Source organism: Camponotus floridanus, unplaced genomic scaffold (genome assembly GCF_003227725.1).
Source record: "Camponotus floridanus strain SB8 unplaced genomic scaffold, Cflo_v7.5 scaffold53, whole genome shotgun sequence".
Taxonomy (NCBI): domain Eukaryota; kingdom Metazoa; phylum Arthropoda; class Insecta; order Hymenoptera; family Formicidae; genus Camponotus; species Camponotus floridanus.
In genome coordinates this window covers 518,719-538,520 of record NW_020229692.1, presented here as the reverse complement: position 1 = coordinate 538,520, position 19,802 = coordinate 518,719, and the positions used below count along the sequence as shown (strand labels likewise).

Genomic DNA, 19,802 nt, shown 5'->3' with positions numbered 1-19,802 from the left:
GTGCTTTCACGTTATAATAAATTATCATATTTTTCTATGTCTATAATGAATGTCTGCTACGTGAACAATTATATATAATTGTTATTGAAAAAGAGAGCTTTCAACGAATTACGTTTTAACGAGATATGTATGTAGAGAGTGAGAGCGAGAGAGAAGAAAAGAGAGATAGATACGGAAAGATTTTGCTGTATGAAAAGAAACGCAAACAGACACATAATAATATGTAATAACTGAGAATATGCGCGGCACGTTTTGTGCGTAGAAAATATGACATAGAATATCACGCACAATATGTCAAGCTCGCAGACACATTAAAAATTAGTTTGCAAGATGGCATCCAACGTCGGCGGTATATTTTTTCGCCGGTTTATTTCTTCAACGTTAACCGTCAACATGCGCATGCCACGCTCAGCAGCAATTCGTCCGAGTAAACTGTCGTCTACTACTGCGTGAAAATTACTTTATTGCAGCCAGACGCGCATCCGCCCCACGATACAATGTCGACCAAATTCATTCTCGACGTGAGCGTTAAATTTTTGTTCCGCCATATTGAATTCCGCCCGTTATCAACGTCATATTTTACGGTTTTTTCGCATTTGACATATATTCGCATTTAATTATCGATCATCCTTCATTAACGAGTTATTTATGGAACGTAAAATATCGGTAAGCCTATGGAAATGTCGCGAGGGTGCCTTCCGAGTCTCGCAAAGTTTAACGAAACGAAGAAAGTTCGGTCATAATCGCATACTGAAAAATGCTATAAATATTCTACAGTAACGTTCTATTCTTCTCTCGACGAGTTTTTTTTTCCAAGACGCCCGTAACGGACTCTAGCGCGACGAATCTCACTTTACTCTTCGCCATAACGGTTTTGCTTAGTTCCGTGCTGTAAAACTTCGAGCTATTTCAGAGACTTAATACGAGGCTTGAATATACTCGCTCTAAGTATAATGGTGCATGTATATACATATATATATATATATATATATATATATATATATATATATATAGTGGAGATCAGACTTGCGAATAACGCTAAATTAAGTCTAAGCCTTCTTCCATACAACTGTCGTTATAACATGACTCTTTCTTGATGCAAAAGGTTCGCAAGCTGTTTTTGCTGGATTTACAAGAATGCGAGAAATTGTTTAATGCGTAGCAAGAAATTACTCGTATCGCGACCAAAGCAGCGAAACTTACATTCCAATAATTCTGTGCGATTTATCTATAAAAATCAGATATAAAATATATAAGAACGACACAATTGTGTAATTATTTTTCAGTACTTTTCATCAATTTTGTCAATACACTTTTTAAAAACATATATTAATTTCCTAAATTAATGTATGTATAATTATAATATGTGATTTTTATTACAATCGATAAAATAAAATATTTTTATTATAATCGATAAAAATAAGCTGATAAATAAGCTGGAAAACTAAAATTGATGTAAATTATTCTGCAAAATTGTCCTATTTTATATAAAATATTTATAAACAAAATATGTATATTGACAATAAGAAAACATGTATATTGACAGTATTAAATATTTTATAAAATATTTTCTTGTGTTAATAAAATGTTTTCTTTCAATGTACACGTCAATATATACGTTTTTAATAAAAAATATATTGAATATGAAGATATACTGATAGTATCACAAAAATATTATCTGCAAAACAGAATTTTAATTAGATATATATTGTAACACATATTTCATTAGATATTTTATTACTCTAAAAAAATACTCTTTTTTTTTTCTCGTGCCGCGCATATTCTCAGTATTCTCTCATAATATTATTACATTTCGAATCAAGTAGAATTACATTTAGAGTGAAATCGCAAACTGCGTTCGTTTAATATATATGTTTTTATATATCGAATTTATGACATTACTTAATAATTTCTTTCCTTTAATACTTAATTTTTCAGCATACAATATATTAGCTCGTAATCCAAATAGAACACGAACCGGTGCAAATAGATATTCCTTCCGGCAATGCCGAAAATGGAAACGGCCCTTCCATTAGCTCTCACCGACACGAGAGCCTCTAATAAACACCGTAATCCTCCATTTCCTCGGCTTGCGTGCTTCCGCTGCCTGAGCATGTCTCGCGGGATCCTTCTTGCGTAATCCAGCAGCAGGAAGGTGGAAGGCGCCGCTCGCGGAGGCAAGCGGCCGGCAAGAACACGGAGCGGGCATTTTCGAGCAAAACACCCGGTTCGGCAATTTGTCAGAGGGTGATTAATTGGCGAGCCGCCACCGCCGCTCACCCTCTCACTAACCTTCCAACGCTGGCGACGAAGGCGGTGCGCTATCCGCCGCACTGGTTGAAATTTATGCAGCGAATTCTCGTCGGATAGATACTGGTGCCATCACATGGGCGCTCCGACTGTAGCAAAATCCACCAGACGGATGCAGTTTGTGATTCGAGTAAAAAGAGCAACCGCACATGTCGTACATATTCGGTATAATAATCATACATCAGCGAGAGAATAACGATATCCGCTCCAAATCTGGCGAGGCTGATAACGTTAAAATTTATTCGCGAATGAGAATGCATATTATTGTAAAACTGTAAATTATCGGGGGGATTTTTTGTACAATAGATATTCTTTCCCTCTCAAATTATATTTGCTTTCGTTGATTATATAATAAAATCAATATGTATAAAATTATTACACGAGATTGGTATTATGAAATTTTCTGCCAAAAATACCGTTACCAATTTTTAAATTATATTATTGAAATATGATTAAAATAAAATAATATAAAATAATCGCGCGTAATAACATGAAAAATATGATAAAGTTACAATGGCCTTTAGTGTGTGCTAGTATACTACATATAACATTTGATTCTCTATTCATAATTTTATACATTCTCGTTCGAAAGACTTTACTTTCAGATAATGATTGGCTAAAACTGGTAATCTAGATATACGTAACGCAAAAAAGATTGCGAGTCAAAAAGAAAAACTTGCACGCGCTGCAAAACAAGTAGTGAACAAGCTGGACAGCGGTGAATTGTGATCATGGCCGGAGAATGCCTCAAGGACCCTCCGTGAGTGGGTGTTCCGACTGTCGCCCATACATTTCGTGAGGGTGTAACGAGATGTCGTAACTCGCGTCGCTCGGGCAAACTTCAGCTGCCATTGCGGTTGGAAAATTTAACCGTTAAATAAAGATTGGATTTCTAAAGTAGAGTATCAAATATTTAATCCACAGTTATAACAAAAAATTTGCATTTACCGAATTACATTAACACTTAACAAAACAACTTAATTGTTACCGGAATATAATTGCGTCCTCTAATGAGATTTCTATAAATAAATATTATAATAAATGTCATAAATGTATTTTATTAAAAAATGTTTTCAGTTTATTTAGAATATTTGTTTTAACTTTATAATATCTTTTATGATTATAAGATAGAAAATTGCAAAAAATCAACTATTCAAATCCTACTCTTAAATTGATATCAAAGAAAAGTTGCGGGAAATATCGCACGATACATACACACACACACACAGCTGAATATTTTTTTTTTACAAAACAGCAGGCAGTTTCTCATGTAAACTATTAGCAAAATTAAATGCATCCTGTTTTTCCGGAAAGTGGTTCACACGAGAGAGCAGTAATTTTTCAGGGTGCACAACACATCGCGGAGTAAAAATGTATTTCCAAAATATTCGCATCGTATGCAAGAATATTCTTTATATAGTGAAAATTTAATGAAAGCTCTCTTGTTACATTTTTCAAGATAAACCACTCGTATGTCGTTATTACAAAATTACTCACAAAGCCGCTTTCGTTTCTGTCGTGGCAGTAAAGTACCGCGATAAGCTGTAAGTCAAATGGTTTTCCTTTTATCACGGATAGTAAAAGATACGAAAAGAACCCAGGGGAAAGTTCATCTATCTATTATGGGACCTTAGCTCATTGTCCAATTTAATTTTATAATAGAATCGATAGGATGATGCACTTAAACGGCGAATGTGCGTAAATATCGCGGGTTAATTGGCGCCATTATTTTTAACATAATACAAATAATATGGAAAAAATCCATAATTAAAGTCTGCGTAAATATTTAGTGTCATCTGCTTTTCTAATGTAATGTTACCTTTAACAGCTAAATATAATGTTATATAGTATCCATCGATTTGTTTAATCGTACTGATCTGAAGACTCTTGAAGCTGCGATTATACGTCGAATTGCGACAAAATTTAACCATTAATTTAAAATACGAGTTACGTTAATCAAAATTGCATATAGCGCGATACTAGAGAACTAAAGTTGGAAAAAGCCAGTAGAGAGCAACTTTAAACCGTGTCTGTTCGCATTAGGAAAATTTAGATTGGATGAACTCGCGTATGAATACGAACAGGTTAAAGGACAGGCGGATACGCTACTTGTTGGACGAGAATTCAACGATGGCGAAGCAACAGGGAGTGCGTACAACGTCGCTCTCGCTGGGAGTAATTTGCGAATATTTTACGGCTCCCCAAAGCCGTAAATGCAACCGACCGCGTATATTTGCACCGTGCCTGTCGCGGATATTAGCTCCCAGTACCGTGTATGCTCAGGTAGGTCAGAAGACGTGGAGATAACCGGGTGATGAATGTCCCGTCAGCAACGAGGTGGTTTGCTAACCTTTGAGAGGAGAGAGGCAATAGTCGTCGTGGCCTCATCTACTATCGTCTCACAGATTGCGCCTTAAATCATTTGACGGGACGACGAATCACCGGAGATCTCCTATCCCAAATGATTCGCTTGCGTCCCTTCGTTCGTCTGCCGACATGTTGGTAAAGGTGAGAAATCGCGCAGACTGCATCAGCGAGGAATTGTGGCTAGTGGAAGTTTCGAAGATTCGAATATCGTGCAGCTCGAATGAGCGAGAAAGAGGTCAAGATTTTTTATTGATACCTAAATACATCAATGCGATAAATAAAAATGCATAAATATGTAAATAAAGAACGCGAAGTTATGATAGTTAATTATAATGAATAATATTACATGTATATGTAAATATATTTTTAAACTTTTCGCGGAATTTATTGCAAACAACTGTAATTTTACATTATACAAAAAATTTTATTTTAATTAAAAATGTTCATATTTAAATTTTAATATGTGAGCACTTTACATAGAGCTTTATTTAAATTTTAATATAAGCATTTCCAAAATAAATGTAATAAAATTTGAATTATATAAATAAAATAATAAAATGTGAATTATACCGATGATAAAAAGATCGAAGATAGAATTTATGTTTAATACAGTATGTGTAAATTTAGATTTAATTCTGGAGCTTCTCGATGTATATTTATCACGGTAATTAAACGAATGTCATCTCTATGAAACAATATAAAAAAGATTACATTTTCTTTTTGCTAACAACTTGCATTATTTGCAGTTAATGAATTTTCGCGATTACAGCTAAAATCTTATTATTACATAATATCTCGTATAGATAAGGCACTAAAGCAAGGTGTTTTGTAGTCAAAATTGATTTTCTATTTACTTTAACATGACATTATTTCAATCTATGGTATCTTGATTTTTCGGTGTACCATTATGTCTTATTAATTCAAGAGTGATGGGTGCATAAGATATATATTTGGCATTCAAATGATATGTGTATCATATCAAAGGACATTGCTTTCAAATATTATATTTGGGAAAATTGTATAGGAAATATATGCTTGTAAATTTAAATCAGGTGTATAAAGATTGATAGATGCTATGAAACGCGCGTCTATGATAAGCGCGATTCCCTATTTCCCGCGATAACGTCATATAGCAAAACGGGAAAACAAATTCGACGATGTCACCGTGCAAAACACGTGCGAGTGACACGCGCGTCGTTATCCCGTGGAGATCAAATTAAATGCAACGAACGTCGCCAGAGTCTCTCTTGATGTTATTGCCGACGTTATCTTATCGTCGAAAGCAAAAGAGAAACGAGATACGGCCGACGTTTCGGCTCTTACGGGCTGACGCGATAAGAAATAACGGGCTCCTCGTTAGGAAGGATAAAGTCGTATGACGGTTGGGTTGGAAGTTAGATAAGCACGGCACTCGTAATTGGGGATATTCGTGAATGATACCGTTTTCGGTAGCCCGCCCGTTTTTCCTCGCTAATAAATATCGAGGGAGACTCGTTCTTTTTGCTAGTGGAAATAAATAGTTTGGGAAATGAATAGTGCACGCGGCATTAATCGCGGTAACTTTCGCGATAACTTGATCGCGAGCTACATATGTTTTTTCAATACGCGATATCTTGAAATAATTGAACAACGAGTGTATCTCGTGTAAATGAATAAAATTGAATGCGAAAACCATGCGGAGTTAAATAAATTAATTTTGAAATAACACATGTACGTACGTATCTATCTCTTTTATTTGCGTGGCGATTTTATTCCATCGATTGAACAATTTTTTGCCGTATTTGACGGCGTACCAATGCAGGAAGCATATCGTGTGATAAAGAGTTGCGTAAAATAGCTTGCTATTACAAAATTTGAATTGTAAAATGAGAAACGCGGCTTTATATCCGATATTTCTGTGATGTTATCCGGCACTTTTATAAAACTTGAAATGCGACACGAGTCGCGAAATTCTCTTCGGTTGCCGGGACAGCAACAAATTTTTCAAGTCGCGCAAATGAATGGATCGAGGCCGCGCGATGCATTAAATGGCCAGCCGCAACGCGTGCATTTTTAAACGAATCGAAGGGCCCACTAATGCTTTCCAGTCTGGACTTCCTTCCATTTATTCGGGAACGCGTTTTCCGAGGCGAAATGGGTTTCAATGCGAGCGACGCTGCTGCTATAAATTCCCTTTGTCGCCGAGAAGGGAGAGAAGATTGCGAGCGACTGGGATCTTGGCGCTTGGAGAAAAAGTGTCGTAATTCCACGATTAGGTAATCCGTTTTTAAATCGTGACATCTTTCCGCGTCTATCTACGGTGCTGAAATAATTACGATTTGAAATCCGTGCAGCTGGGCACCAGTTTAAAGGGATCCCCGGGACTTGGCGAGCAGTGAAGTAATGCCCCATCTGTCTTGATAGCGTCCGCGAAATGTCAAGTCGCCTGGCGGAAAAGCGGAAAGCACCTTTGCGTCGTCCGGCTGTCTGTCTCGCGGCAGCTTTGTGCGTGAGACCGGCTTAAAATATCCCGCGCTCAAAGCACGAGGATTGGAGAAAAGTTCTCGCATTCTTCAGAGCTCCGCGCAATTCCGCGCCCTTAATCGGGCTTGCTAGTAGTAGCCGGTCGTAGACGGGAAACTGTAACGAAAAATTCTCGATGGAACCTCGCGAGAAAGTTTCCTCCGACAGAAATTGTATCGCGGATTCCGTGCAAATAAAAAAGTCCGAAACAATATTACAGGCATTTCTTTATCCTACATATATTCCGCGCGTTCTGATCTCTCTCACCCGCATTAATCGAATTAGAGGAAATATTTTTTGCGAAAATACATTTTGACATTGTAAACAAGAAACTGGCGCAACGAAAAATAACCCGTGTATGTTTTGTACGTACTCGAGTTTAGAGCTAGCGATGTGAGAAACACGCATTCGTCCGCGCTGCCGTTTGCAGGGAATTTAGCCTCCGGCGCTCGGCCTTTGGAAAATTAAATTACTTACTGTCCGATATTGTTTACCGATACTTAAATCGACCGACACGACGAGTACCGACAGTTTAATCTCTCCGCATCCCCGTCTCCGCCCGCCGTCTCGCGGAAAGAAGAAAGGTCAGAAGAACGGAAACGAGCGACCTTTATCGATTTCAGCGTTTCCCGCGGGAAATCGCGTTCGTTCGGCAAGGAAGAACCGGGGCGGATACCGTGGAAGGAAGGATATTCGCGACGAACGGTGGTGCACAGAATTTTCCATTACAGCGAATGCAAGTACCCTATCCTTATCATAGCGGTGCATATTCCACCGACGGCGATGACGAAGACGGCGACGACTATCTCTCGCCAAGTAATGGAAAACAAACAGGGAAAATATCGTCCGTTTACAATACCGCAATATTCCGTGCCTGATACGCTCCTTAAAGCAGGATTTGCGAATATTCGCGGGGCGTGGCAAGGAGCACGGCAAAAAGTGTATTTGTTAAATTCACGATTATCGTCCGGATATGAGCAATCTAAAATTAATTTATTTAATGTGCTGATCTCTCTTCCTGTAGAATCATTTTCGAGTATTTATGTTAAGAGGATCCTTTTCCCTTGGTATCCTTCAAAATTAAATACGAAACTTTGGTATTTTATATAAAAGTTGCTCGAGATGAAACATTTAGTTGTACATTGCACAACGTTGGTCTATTAACTGTAATTAGGATTATTTATCGTAAGTGTGTTATTTCAGGAAACGATGGATACTCGTCAACCCGCTTGAATTTAAACTTGTAAAACCTGCGACGAGCAAATATACTATCGATTAGCAATGTGTATCAAAGTTTTGACAGTTAGGCGAATGGCAGAGCGATTACTATTACGAAGAACAACGGCATGTTTCGCACGACGGTAATGACCGTGTTTAATGTGCCATTAAAAGTTGTTAACTGTTGTTTCGGACAAACGTCACATTATACAGATACGATGCGCGTAGTTCGACATTGTTTCGTTAATTTATCGTTTTCCGATCTCGAAAACCGATACAAAGGATAATTAAATGCTTCTCAATTAGATGGTTTCTTTATGATAATCGTATGAAATCCTACATTACTTTTTGTTTAAAAGCAAAAATTATTTATCCTCTTTAAAAAAATATGAAAATGATTTTTCTCTTGCACATTCTTTAAAATTTTGTCTAAAGTTAAATAATTCAATCCGAGATGTTATTCAAACTTTTGAAAAAGCAAGATTTTATTGTGTGCGTGTGTTTTTTTAATTGATCGCAGAAAGTATTCACATATATTTAAGGAAATATTCCAGTTTTCGGTAAGAATTATTATTTCACATGTATTTCAAGTGTATGAATATATTAACAAAGTATCAAACATTTTACATAATAATCATTAAACATACATTCGATAATTACAATTGGGACAAAATTTTTTTTCACAATCTTATTCAGAAATCATTTTCAAGCAGCTAAATAATTTGCGGTTGTAATGAATTTTAATTATCGGTATAACAACAGAATATTTGGTATATATTATAAAATATTAAATTATCAAATATGCGATAAAACCACAACTAGTTTTATTTCCAACATTTTTGCTTCCCCGTCAATTGCCATTTCAAATTCAAATGATATAAAAGAATTGCTTTTGTTTTTCGCGCAATGGTTATTTTAATTAAAGCTTGAACATGTGATTAATTTGAAAACTATTGTAACATTATATTACACTTTTTACTTATTGTAATATTATTACATATAGAGAGACTTTTAATATTTTTTTAATGATAGTACATTTTTATCATATTCTAAAAAAAGCAGCAATTTAGATATATGTAAATTATTATTATACAAAAAATATATCAAAATAAATCATATTAACAAAAATATTCAAATTTACAGTATTCGAGAAAAATTACGATGGAATATAAAAGCCATTTTGCAAATATTAACATAATAAGTCATATTACAAATATAATATAAGCCGTGTCTTTTTTCGTATGTATTTCTAAGTAAACGAGCATCCAAAGATCCAAGTTGGAACTATACATGATGATTACGCGAAAAGTATTTTACCTGATATTTTAGTTGAGTTTAGTTGACATAATTGCGGGTAATTTAGCAATTCATTCCACTCAAGTAGCTCATTCATTCTATAATAAAGAGCGAGATGTAATTAGATTTTATTCCTTATACATTTTTACATGTACTTTTATAACGCAATTTGTACGAGTTAAATTTATTATTGCAGCGATTTTGATAATGTATCAGTTCATATTTAATTTATCAAGCATTAGTTTATCATAGCATTTTACATATATTAATAAAAATAATTTATTTAATTTATCGCGCACGTCATTAAAAAAAAAAAATATAATTCTAGCTTTAAAACACCATCAATTTTTTATTGTAAAAATGTTTGAACAGATTAAATAATTTTTTATAATCATCGATAGGCTCGCCTAGATGAGAATATAAATGTTGCTTGAATTGTACAGGATTAATTTATTGTTGAAGAAACAAGGTGCAAGTAAAATATATGAAAATGGAGAACGCAATCTCGCGATCTTCCCTCGTGGCGAGCTACCGCGCGTGACGGGTTAATCCAATCGAAGCATGGATGTATGCAATAACGTTTACTTGATCGTACGGGTACTACATATTAGATCGGTTTCGTATATATATATAGTATCAGGCAAGTGTACATACGCGTGTCGACACTCTGCCTATCACGCAGCTTATTACACGAAGAGAGGTAGGTGGTACTTTGCTCGATAGCACGAAACATTGTTATCCATCGGTATAATCCGCTTTTGTCGATATGAATGACACTATTTAAGTAAACTGATATAATATAGCTTGTTTTTTTCTTATTAAATTTTTATAAAAAAGAGAATTAGTATAAAAAAAGAGAATTTTCACTTAAATTTTAATTTAAACATCAAAAAATATATAACGGGAACGCGGTAGAATCGCGTATGAATTTTTTAAATTTTACTCAACGCAACATCCGTGCGGAAAAAAATACGGTGTATAGGATATCGCAGATCTCTCCATTCGTGTGTAATATCCTACGTTTTCTATGCGTATCCGAAGAGCATTGTGTTAGAACATTTAATGTCGCTTTATACGACGTCGCACGTGATACGTGGCTCGTTTACGACGCTCCTCTATGGAGACAAGGATTTCACGGGACGTTTTTCACACATACATGCGCAGGATATCCGTCCACGCGTTGAAATAAACGCACGGAATGCTATATAAACGTCACGTCGTCGTTTGTGCTATGCGTTCAAAAGGAAACTGAAAATGGGCGGCTACAAGACATAATGATGATAAGAATACCGAAATTTTCCACCTCATATTTATTGTGCTGCTATTCTCAATTTGTGTTATTAATGTCCTTCATGGAGTTGTTCAAACGAAATTAATTTTGAATTGTCTTTGATAAATTATGTACAAAGTATTTTCTTGAATGCAAATTAAATGCGTTAAAAAACATATTAGTAATTTAACGAAAATTGTTGCTACAATTAAAAAATAAAAACATATGAGTATTATATTTACATCGATGCAACATTTAATTAATCTTGTAAAATTGAACCGTTCACTTTGAGAAATAGTGTCAATTAAATAATTAAATAACAAAATCTACCAATGTATTTGCTCGTTTCTGCACATGTTTTACATAAACATGATTAAAGTTTCAAAAATTAAAAATATAAAAGGAAGAAGAGCAAAAATATATTGACTTGTAGATTTAAATATATAATAATTAAAAATGTCTCTTAAAAGAAACTTAATAAAATATGAATATATTGCGAGTGTAGCAAGTTTTAATATTTTGGAATAAATTTTAATTTTGAAATATAATAATACTCGATAACAAAAATCTTCCAAATACAACGCATCGCCATCAAAATGTAATATTCGTCATTCGGCACGTTCCTTTTTCAAACAACATATATGTTAATTGCGCAATAAACATGAAAAAATGGTGACAATAGCGCGCAAAATTGAGTCTCCACAAACAACAGAGCCTGTTATTTTCTCGATTTTTTTACGAAATGACGACAATATCGCAGATATTTTCACCGTGGCGACATTACACTAATGGTCAGGTTAAGAGCCGAGGCGTACGTGATCGGGGTGCAGTAAGTGCAATCATCATACCGACTGAATGTCACGTCGATTGTTCGTCACTATGACATCGTCGTCGATATAACGTCGCAACAACGTCGCATACAACGTCGATTGCGGGCGGACGCCTCGCAATTAGCAATTAAAATTGGTGGTTTGACCGATTGATTGGACCCGCGTGATATCCTATAGTCAATCGATTCGGCGATCACAATTACCGGCGCTAATTACGCGATAGTACCGTTGCGCGAGATATGATTAGGCTCGATAAATTATGCCTAGACGCTATCGCAATTTTATATATCGTCGCTTCGATATTCTCTCTCCGGAGTAAACGGATGAATAAACAAGAGATTTCTTTCTGCGACATCGAGCACGTGTCATCTCGAAGTTATCGCGATCTCCACGTGTCAGAAACGTCACACGACTTAACGAATAAATAACACGTGTAAAAATGATACGTCGGGAATAATGGCATATGTTAATATGGGCGCGGAGTATACTTTATAACCGTACTCACGTCATTCTGGGCGAAGGTCGGCGTGATTGGCCCGTCGCTGGCTTCCCATTTATCCGCGATGCGGATTGTCTCCGCAGTCTTCTGCTGCACCGATTTCGACTCGTCGAGCAGCGTCAGCTCATAAAACTCCTGAATATCTGCAACAGTCCAGGGAAAAGGAAAAGACGTATTATCTGCCATCCGCCAGAGCGTACGCGAGCGTTCGGAGATAAAATCTCCGTGGACCGTATGACCGGTTTCCCGGTCGGTGAGGAATTTCATTTCGTTTCTACCTATCTAGACTTTCGCACGCTACGTGCAAATGCCGTGATAAATTGACACTCCTCGCCTGGGGACTCGACTCATTCCGCGTATACACCAAGTATATCGAGACAAACCTCGAAGAGATATAACAGTTGGGGCTAGTTGGAAGGCAAATTGATCATATCGTATAATGAGAAAGAAGCAGACTTGGTGTTTAGTTGATCTTGGTATATCGTCATGAATGTGTGTCGTTGAAACGAGAAATGCACGTTGAATGTTGGAGGTCGGGAGACAAGCGAGCGAGGCTTTCGCACGTATTTCGGTAGCCGAAGATCTTAACGGCCGACGTGGATGTCGAGACGTGAATGTGAGAGCTACCTGCGCGATAAGGCGGTCACATAATTTTCAATAGTTCCTCCGCTCTCGCGTAACTCGAGTGGACCCTCGAGCAGCGCGCCTCGCGCAACGCGATGCGCTCTCGAATATATATTACCGGCACCAGAGAGGACACGTCGGGCGCAGGTCGTCTGGGTCGAAGGAGCCCGTAACTCTCCTTGCCACACAGGATGCTCGCTCACCGCGAATGGGATAAGACTGGCTCGTGACAACACGAGGCTCGGAAAACGTAAAACATTATCCCTTTAAAGCGTGCGCTATCTTGAGATTTTGCACAAATTTCATCTCTTCTTATGATCTCATATTGCGATCGCGTTCTTCTTTCTCTGTACTTTGTACTTTGCTACGTGAATCGAAAAAATTTCAAGAATTGCGAAAGATATATATATATATATATATATATATATATATATATATATATATCTTTCGCATATATATATATATATATATATATATATATATATGAAGAAGATAGAGAAATAGATGCATAGATTTATTTATCATGATAAATGCACAAAAGATATCTATTAAAAATATCTTCTCTAGAATGTTTAATATTGTACCGATATTCTTTTAAATATATTTTAATTAAAATATTTTATATCTTTTTACGTCTTATGTTGTGATCGCATTCTTCTTACGTACTTTGAGATATTCAGAAAATTTCAAAAATTCCGAAAGATATACATATATGTAGACAGAGAAATAAATGCATGGATTTTATCTACCATGATAAATGCACAAAAGATATCTGTTAAAAATATCTTCTCTAGGATGTTTAATATTATACCGATATTCTTTTAAATATATTTTAATTAAAATATTTTATATCTTTTTACGTCTTACGTTGTGATCGCATTCTTCTTACGTACTTTGAGATATTGAAAAAATTTCAAAAATTGCGAAAGATATATACATATGTAGAGAAATAAATGCATGGATTTTATCTACCATCATAAATTTACAAGAGATGTCTATTAAGAATATTTTCTCTAGAATGTTTAATATTATACCGATATTCTTTTAAATGTATTTTAATTAAAATATTTTATATCTTTTTACATCTTATATTGTAATCGCATTCTTCTTACGTACCTTGAGATATTGAAAAAATTTCAAAAATTGCGAAAGATATACACATATGTAGACCGAGAAATAGATGCATAGATTTTATTTACCATATAATGCATAAAATGTCTAGTAAAAATATTCTCTCTAGGATGTCTAATATTATACGGATTCTTTTCGTTATATATTTTAATTAAAATATTCTCAGAAGAGAATCGATTTTGTCTTGTCAGCAAGAGAGTTATGCATAATTGAAAATCGAAAAAAGTATATACCATGAACTTTTCATTTCTTTTGTTTGTACCAACGAGATCGGAAACCGCATAGATTTGCGCAGGAGATTCAATCTTTCTTCCTCTTAAGAAAAGCTCAGCTCCAGCTACATCTATGCGGTTTAATTTCTTCCTTCAGACTGTATAATATCTTCAAGAGTTAAAGTAATCTCCCGCATAACCTGTAATTTTCTACGCTTATTGTGGCGAGCATTACTCTCAATTTCTTTGCCAGGCACACGAGTGTCTTGTGCGTGTGGTAGTCGTTAATGAATTGAAATTACGGTTAGTGCTTTGAGGCATCGCTCCCGAGAGCGTCGCGTATTAATTGCTCCCGCGCGAGCAATTCCTAAAGGTAATTTCCAAGTTACATCATTACAGCACCTGTGTATTTCGCGCTATACCGAGCTCCCTCTGTAATTATGCTCGTTAGTCGGTCAAGCGGGCTAAGTTTCTCTGTCCTTTCCGCCAAGATAATGCGGCTGTTTCTCTCACAAAAAAAAAAAGGGAAAAACCTTGCCACCCCTGATGAATAATTAAAGCAATAAGCACGGTATAATAAGTAATAAAAAAAAAGTTGTATACAATTTTACAATGCAATTCCCGTTATTCCGTATTTCTTTATATCTATTATTGATTGAAAAATAATTATTATTCGAATTATTTGATTAGATAGTTCATTGGACCCGGCATCTTCGATGAAATTTGCAATTATTGGAATTATAAGCTGATGAAAAATTATTTTATTTTTTAATTTTCGTACTCTGTAATTTTTTACGTCGATGAAGTAAATTCATTTCGCTACATCTCGCCTTTCATTTCCATATTCCGACGATAATTTTAAAACTACATACATATATTCGTGCGCGAGTTTACCTACGTAGTTCGTCTAGTCGCTCTAGCGTCTTGAAAATACATTTTTCCCTTTTGCCTCAAGGTACGCGTATGAATGCACGAAAAATTTTTAGATAAAAAAAGCTATAGAGAGGAAAATATATTTTATTCGTCAGTCGAGAGAAAATTCGGAGATTTCATTTTCGTAAATTCGCTCTAACTTGTACGTCCCTCCCCCCCCTCCCTCGCAATGTCGCAACTTGCATCGCGAAAGTAATTTGCCCCATACGAGAAAATTTCAAAATATCGTCAGTATCGTGTAGGACTCGCGCTCCTTTTCTTTGAAGCTTTCACGAATACTCTCCAGCAAAGTTCGAATAGATGTTGAAGTAATGGCGCACGATTTTCTCAAACTATCGATAAGAAAAAGTCACGAATTCTCGATATTTGCAAGTCGCTTTTCATCTTTGCGACGCAAACATTTCGCATGCCGCGAAGCCGGGTATCCGCGGCGCCGGCATCGTCTCGAGGGTGTTATTGCATTATAAATTTTCAAAAGGACGTTCTGATTCCACCGCGATAAAAATGTACATCAATCCTATTCGAGCTCTCGGCGGCGCGGACGGCCCCTCTTTTCACCATTCCTCGCGACGAATGGTACCCTGTCTAAATATAACCCGACGCATTTCTCACGTGGAATGCAAGAAATATCGGAGACTTATTTCAATTCCCCTCCGTCTCTCCCCCCAACCCATGCGCGCGACGTTGACGTCGGTATGTGAAACGCGCGTGGAATTCTTTCCGATGACGGGTATTCGGTGTATAGGCGCCTTTCCCATTGAATGCAGGCGCCATCGTGACGAAACATATCTGACGTTTCGCGCTCTGTGCGAAGGGAAAAGGTTCAACGTTGCTGCGAGAGCGAGCTGCCGCTCGTAAGCGCGTAAGAGGATTTATGTCTTAATCTCGGAATACAAAACGGACGCAATAAGATAGGAATATAGTATATAAAGCCTGATCTTTCAATTCGCGACTATTTTTGAAGAAAATAATGGCATCTTGAATTTCATATAACACTGATAAAGAGTATTATACGGAAATAAAATATTAATAAATTTCTCATAATTGAATACACGTGAAACATCACTTTTTAGTTGCAGTTTTGAAGTATGGTGTTGTTATGATTAGAAATGCCTTTGCATTGCATATAATGGTAATTGATTGCGAAGCAATCACATATTCCCGTAGCGTCATCCCCTTATAATTAGTCCAATGTAACCGACGCCATCGCGGCTCTTACTAGGCCAACGGCTGGAATTGCAATTAGAGACGCAACCGTATCGATAATCGATGCACGACGTTGATGGGCACGGAATAATAATTAGATTATTGGTACTTAAATCCGATTCGTGACATACACAACCACAATATCACTGCAGCGATATCGCAATTTGCTGCAACGTTGATGTTCCACTTATGTCATGTCCACGTATGCGCGATATATATATAAATATATTTAGTCATATCGTATTCGCGCGTATCATCACTGTATCGATAATTTTCAATATTTAAATCAAACTTGTGTAAAATGTCGCTGCCATTGTTGCAAAACGTCATTCGAGCGATCTCGTTACGATGGAACAAAAGCAAATAGAAGAGAAAAACATACCGCTAACATGATTAAAATGTACTCCGAAGCGACAAAATACGTAACTTAAAATTTCCCACGATTTATATTTTATATTTTTGCATTTCCCATCCCCTCTATTCCTTTCGCGGCTGCCAACTACGAAGTGCGTGCGATGAAAAAAGTTGCAACTGCGCAACGTCCAGGGAAAATATCGCCAGTCCGGCTTTTCGTTAATTTTCCGCCGTTTCGCCTGCCTTCCCCTCGTTCCGCCCTTCTAACCGCAACATTATACATTAATTTTTTTACCCTCTTTTGCGGAATTACGAGTACAGTGTTTTATTACATATTATGGCGGTGCATTAAAAAATTTGTGTCTTTTATGATAGTATAATGTAAAAAAGGTTACGAGAGAAAAGACGCGAGATTAAATTTACCTGCTTCCGGTTAACGTCGAGTTTTTTTTAATTTGCTTCGACAGTTGGAATATTTTCGAATACTGATGCGTTTTGCGCTTGATGAACGCAATTATGTCTGATAAATATAATGATATGGGAAAGCTGCATTAACTTAGAATTTCCGTCGAAATACGTTGCTGAAATGAGACACTATCATAAACATTTATATGTAAATATATATATTAATATTAATTTTTCCACGCATATTTAATTCAAAAGAATAAAGTAATATAATGTATGAAAGAATAAGTAATATATAAGATAAAATTGTTAATTCACAGTGTAATATTAAATTTTAACTATCCTTAACCAAAATGTTAATGCTGAATATATTTTTCAAATTTTAAAAATGTAGCTTTAATAAGAAAATTTAATTCCGCTTTTGTGAAACACGATTTCGATTAGTTTAATAACGAAAACATGCTTTCGTTACTAGTAATAGCGAAATAAGAATGGGAGAATTAAATTTATATATTTAAAATTCGGCGTACATCAACTCACTACATGCCTCGAAAATTGAAATATTTTAAGCATATAGCAGATAGAATTAATATTTTTCTTTCATTTTTCCCTAATCCCCATCGCTCTCAATCGAAGATAAAATCAAGCAGCAAATCGTTTTTCCACTCAATTGTTCGTTCTCAATTCTTCAGATGGGAGGAACACTGTGCAAACGTTTGCATGCTGAATAATTTTTAACTCCCCGCAATTTCTGGTGTCGTGAAAAAATCGTTACGTAGGTAACTATCTTGCCCCTTTGTCAGACTTTTGTTCTTCTTCCTCCTCTTTAAGTTGCGGACGGAAGTGGGAAAGTTCGCTGGAGGGACAGGAGGGATGAAAGTTATTTACAGAAATGGCGTATCTTGTACGGGCAGGTCCACCGTTGATGTTAACGAGCTCCAGTTTATCGTCGACTTTCCTCGTCGTCGTCGTCGTCGTCGTTCTCTCCGTCTCTCTCGTCTCTTCATCGTCCTCTTCATACGCGTGTAGCACACAGACTGGAAAGTTCCGCCGTGGAAATTACGTGTCGCAGGAGCTAAACTTCCGTCTTCGGCAAAGTACATGGGGGACGTTAACGCGTCGGCGCCACGTGTAGTCGACCGACGTCGGGCGTCGCGACGCTCCGAGCGTGCGAAATGACTCGTGATGTTCACGCGTGCATATTTACCGTGCGCAAACTACTAGCGCGTGGATTAAACCATGAATTTATATTGTTGCTAATGTATTTCGAAGATGCCTTATTTTTTCCAACTATCAGGAGCAAACTCAGGCGAGAGTAAAGTTGTTAGACAAAGGGGGAGCGAGAGAGAGAGTTATTTTCCTAATTTAATATATACATCCGATCGCTGCCCTCAACTAGAACCTAAACGCAATTACGTAATCCAACAATTTCGATTAGAGTTTCGAATCAATCTAACAGCATAGTTATCTTCACAATCAAATTAATCCAAGTATATTCTTGATCATGAGATATAATATAATTACACTGAAATTATCAGAGTTTCGATGATATAAAAATTGCATTAAATAAAATTGTGGTATAAAATATGAAAATTTTTGAAACAATCGCTATTGTTTGCAATATCTGCTATTGAACGCATTATCGTACTTTCTACGCTGCGAGTGATATTCAAATCATATCCCACCTCCCAATCTGGTTTCTGTTAATTTCAAAACTGCAATGAATTTTACATGGTAGAAGCAAAGCGAGTGAGGAGAGAACACGGAATTATTTCCCGGCTCGACCGTTCATCGAATTATGCTGTGTCTCGCTCTTCGCATTCTTAGTCGCGCATCCTTTTCAATTATTGATCCTGCAAACTTGATAGAAATGACGCTTGATTTTGCGCGAGGTAAATCTTATGCACTCGACTTGACAGGACCGCAAAATTTCACGAGCACGACTAATTATATTCAAGCACGCAGGAAACTCGCAGGATATCAGCGAAATATGCTTGAAATATGCTAGAAATGAGAGAGATATCTTCTTAAAAAGATGAAGTAATTACTCATTTTCGACGACTGAATAATAGATTAAATAATTTGCGAATTTTTCACTTGGTATTATTTTTACATCGCCAAAAATAATAATCTTTCTTCCATTTATGTTACAGTCATGTTCGAATAACTTACATTAGCTTCTACATATCAAAAAGATTCTATCCTTTTAGATAAGAGATAATCTATATAAAAAAATTTAATAATTAATACATTAAAATATTTATAATTCTATTGGTTTAATTTATGCATCATTATATGCAATATATTACGAATATATTACGACATGATTTTATTTTATTTTACACATCATTGTCTGTCTTACCATCGTTTATTCTGAGAAAAACTCTTGGATCGTACGGAAATCTTCGGATATCAGTTTCGGACTATTGCGCGATCATTAAAAGGATCATTCAATCTATCCATCACTAATGCAATTTTGCACTGCGCTGCGAGACCTGCGAGTTTCAGATAGAATGAAGCCGTGCGAGAGAATCGCAGTGAGGCTCGCATAGCTTCGTCGGATATCGCGTGAAATGTTCACCGTAAAGCTACGCGCGCGGTGCAGCACGTAGCGCGCAGTTAAATCACTTGCGGTACGACCGGAT

The 19,802-nt window shown here is 36.3% G+C and overlaps 1 protein-coding gene across 11 annotated transcripts in view; it reads right to left on the bottom strand.

The window, feature by feature from the left end:
* LOC105253961 (disks large 1 tumor suppressor protein) overlaps nucleotides 1-19,802 on the bottom strand; it is a 248,261-nt gene that overhangs the window by 215,137 nt on the left and 13,322 nt on the right. For all 11 annotated transcript variants that reach the window (XM_025412584.1, XM_025412587.1, XM_025412585.1 and 8 more), the window contains exon 2: nucleotides 12,299-12,435. In XM_025412584.1, the coding sequence (XP_025268369.1) occupies nucleotides 12,299-12,435 (137 nt within the window). The remainder of the gene's footprint in view (nucleotides 1-12,298; nucleotides 12,436-19,802) is intronic.